Source organism: Carassius gibelio, chromosome B2 (genome assembly GCF_023724105.1).
Source record: "Carassius gibelio isolate Cgi1373 ecotype wild population from Czech Republic chromosome B2, carGib1.2-hapl.c, whole genome shotgun sequence".
NCBI lineage: Eukaryota > Metazoa > Chordata > Actinopteri > Cypriniformes > Cyprinidae > Carassius > Carassius gibelio.
Window position 1 is genome coordinate 1,051,048 of NC_068397.1, and position 3,675 is coordinate 1,054,722.

Here is a 3,675-nt window from a genome sequence, read left to right on the forward strand (position 1 = left end):
ATTTTCCCCCAACAACAAAGACAAACACCATCTGACCGTCTGACGCTCGTCTGCAGAAAACAGACAAACACCATCTGACCGTCTCACGCTCCAGAAAACAGACAAACACCATCTGACCGTCTGATGCTCGTCTGCAGAAAACAAACACCATCTGACGTCTGATGCTCGTCTGCAGAAAACAGACAAACACCATCTGACCGTCTGATGCTCGTCTGCAGAACACAGACAAACACCATCTGACCGTCTGATGCTCGTCTGCAGAAAACAGACAAACACCATCTGACCGTCTGACGCTCGTCTGCAGAACACAGACAAACACCATCTGACCGTCTGATGCTCCAGAAAACAGACAAACACCATCTGACCGTCTGATGCTCTTCTGCAGAAAACAGACAAACACCATCTGACCGTCTGATGCTCGTCTGCAGAAAACAGACAAACACCATCTGACATCTGATGCTCGTCTGCAGAACACAGACAAACACCATCTGACCGTCTGATGCTCGTCTGCAGAAAACAAACACCATCTGACCGTCTGATGCTCCAGAACACAGACAAACACCATCTGACCGTCTGATGCTCGTCTGCAGAACACAGACAAACACCATCTGACCGTCTGACGCTCGTCTGCAGAACACAGACAAACACCATCTGACCGTCTGACGCTCGTCTGCAGAACACAGACAAACACCATCTGACCGTCTGATGCTCGTCTGCAGAACACAGACAAACACCATCTGACCGTCTGACGCTCGTCTGCAGAACACAGACAAACACCATCTGACCGTCTGACGCTCGTCTGCAGAACACAGACAAACACCATCTGACCGTCTGATGCTCGTCTGCAGAACACAGACAAACACCATCTGACCGTCTGACGCTCGTCTGCAGAAAACAGACAAACACCATCTGACCGTCTGAAGCTCCAGAAAACAGACAAACACCATCTGACCGTCTGATGCTCGTCTGCAGAACACAGACAAACACCATCTGACCGTCTGATGCTCCAGAACACAGACAAACACCATCTGACCGTCTGACGCTCGTCTGCAGAACACAGACAAACACCATCTGACCGTCTGATGCTCCAGAACACAGACAAACACCATCTGACCGTCTGACGCTCGTCTGCAGAACACAGACAAACACCATCTGACCGTCTGATGCTCCAGAACACAGACAAACACCATCTGACCGTCTGACGCTCCAGAAAACAGACAAACACCATCTGAACACCACATGACCGTCACGACTGTAAACACACTGCAAGGACCTGGTTTTCTACCAGATGTTTTGAGTTTATTACAGGTGAGTTCATAAGGTATTTGAACTCAAATCAATATTTTGTGTCCAGTTATCGGTGTATGTTTTGCCAATTTTCCCCCAACAACTTTCTTTCTCTTCTTAAACTTGAAAGCAACAAATCCAGCAGAAGAAACTGTGATCTTCATCACAGACGGCTCATCCCTCACACTTTTATAGTATTTATAGCTGCAAATGTAATAAAACATGCCATGTGACTATGAGCAATGATTAACTCTAAATGAAGCACACTGCAGTGCATTTACACCTGAGCGCTCAAGTTACCAACCTGTGAAATGTCTTTTCATTTTAATTAGTCCTTCCCTGATGAGTCTATTTGTTAAGACACAATAATAACTGAACTGATCCTGCTGAGGAGCTTCATCTCAGCTCTTCTGTGTGGAAGCTGTTTTCTGACCATTTTAAATTAATCAATTCAATCATAAAAATGAAAACCAGTCTGATTAACAATTTCAAAAAACAATTTTCACTGCAATCTGGAGACAAGACTGAATCTTAAAACTTTCACATTTATTGATATTGATTTAAAATACTTTCCATACTTCTGATAGTTTGTATCTTTGTGTTTAGTAAATCTTTAGATGAAGAAACACTATTCACAATGAACCCAGAGGTCTCAGAGGTTTAGGGATGCACCGGTTGACCGGCCATAAATCGGAACCGGACTGTTTTTGTTTAAAATACGCGATCGGCGCCGATGTTTCTGGAAGAAAAAAAAATAGGGTAATAATTAACATCTATATTTTTTTACTTAGTTATTAATTTATTAACAATAGTTATGTATTTTCATTGGCTCAAGTAAAAAAATATAGATGTAAATCTATAAATAATCAAATAAAATGTTTGTAATGAATCTAGCCAAAAGCCAGGTTGGCCTATTAAATACCAAATAAACATCTTATTTATGCACATTTTCCTTTTTTCTTGTTTGTTGCTTAAAGAAAAAAAGAAAGAAATGGTAATCATACAGAATAAGACATTAATATGTGCTTAAATACTAGCAAACATACTGATAAGCAAATGGTTCATAGTGACTTGTGTTCCCTCATCTAAAGTGTAACTGTGTGGTTTATGATATTGTTCATGAAATATCTTCTGCTGAGATCCAGCTTTCACATACTGCTCATATTCACTGATGATCAAGAGTAAACCAAGTCAAATCACAAAGGTTTATCATCCGTTAAGCGAGAGTTGATTGCTTTATTACGTTCTTGTGGTGGATTATGTACATTAATTAGTTTCCTACATTATAAGTTGCTAAAGTCATGTTGATCAAAATGTATTCTATAGTTTTCTGTGCTTCAGTCTTAGCCCTCAAAACATCTAGTCTTTACTTCATCGTATAAGCAATTCAATGAAAAATGGTCGTTATAGTTTTCATAAACTGTCAAGCATTTTTTCTACACATTTCTATGAGTCTTTATAGAAATTTTCCAATAATTGTGCAGCAGAATCTTGACATTCACTACTGATGATCAGCTAATGATAAACCAGCTCATACAGTGTGGTTTCCGGTTTCCTTCTAATTTTGTATTTTCACCTTTGTGCCCATATTTCCTTTTCTATCACAACGACGTTGTAAGGTGTTGTTGTTGTTTTGTCAGACCACTAAAAAAGTACAGTAGTGTGTAACTTGATGTGACACACAGAAGAAGAGCTACAGTAACTGAATCTGATCATCAGAGAACACGAACAGAGTCACACTGACAACACGACCAATCATTCTTGATCTTGTTTGTCAACAATGACACAAGCTCTTTTCCTTCTGCTAGCACTGATGTGATCATCATTAGGGATGATTGGAGACAGTAGTATGTATCCGTGCACACTCACGCCCCGCCGAAGCCCCGCTCGTCTGCACCGGACTCGGACTCGCTCTCGGTGTCTGTTCCGGTTCCGCTTCCGGTCCCGGTCCGCAGCAGCCGGTGTCCGCTGCTCTGCTTGCTCTTCCTGCGGCTGTCGCTGAGGCCGATGAGCGCGTTTAGCTCCTTCCGCTTCTTCATCTTCTTCTGCGGACTCATCTCCGAGCGGATCCGGTGGCGCTCATCTGAGGCGGACTCCTGCTGTTCTCGAACGCGTCGCTGGTTAACTCTCTTCAGGAGACGCGAGCCGTGTTAAAACCAGCATTAGCTTTGGCTTTAGCTCCAGATCGGTGTGAACCCTTCGATCAGCTCCAGTCCATCATATAAAGCCTGTTCGCTAGTTTCACTGAACTCTTCCTGTCGCGTCTCCTGAAGTCATAACACAAATAAAAGCAAACATATCGTCTTCTTCTTTGGTGTTTTATTGGCGGTTGGCAAACACGTTTAAACGTGCATTACCGCCACCGTCTGGACTGGAGTGTGGATCAAG

At 42.7% G+C, this 3,675-nt stretch overlaps 2 protein-coding genes across 6 annotated transcripts in view; both read right to left on the bottom strand.

The window, feature by feature from the left end:
- The window catches only part of LOC127950454 (uncharacterized), a 4,844-nt gene extending 1,682 nt beyond the window's left edge, over nucleotides 1-3,162 (bottom strand). The window contains exons 1-2 of one of the 2 annotated variants that reach the window (XM_052547522.1): nucleotides 1,237-3,162; nucleotides 42-1,160 (exon numbers count right to left, since the gene is read on the bottom strand). In XM_052547522.1, coding sequence (XP_052403482.1) covers nucleotides 84-1,109 — 1,026 coding nt within the window. In that variant the 5' untranslated portion in view covers nucleotides 1,110-1,160; nucleotides 1,237-3,162 and the 3' untranslated portion in view covers nucleotides 42-83. The other variant, XM_052547521.1, reaches the window with a different exon arrangement.
- The window catches only part of LOC127950460 (EF-hand calcium-binding domain-containing protein 14), a 15,236-nt gene extending 11,561 nt beyond the window's left edge, over nucleotides 1-3,675 (bottom strand). For 2 of the 4 annotated variants that reach the window (XM_052547540.1, XM_052547539.1), the window contains exon 1: nucleotides 3,157-3,675. In XM_052547540.1, coding sequence (XP_052403500.1) covers nucleotides 3,157-3,344 — 188 coding nt within the window. In that variant the 5' untranslated portion in view covers nucleotides 3,345-3,675. The remainder of the gene's footprint in view (nucleotides 1-3,156) is intronic. The other 2 variants (XM_052547542.1, XM_052547541.1) reach the window with 2 other exon arrangements.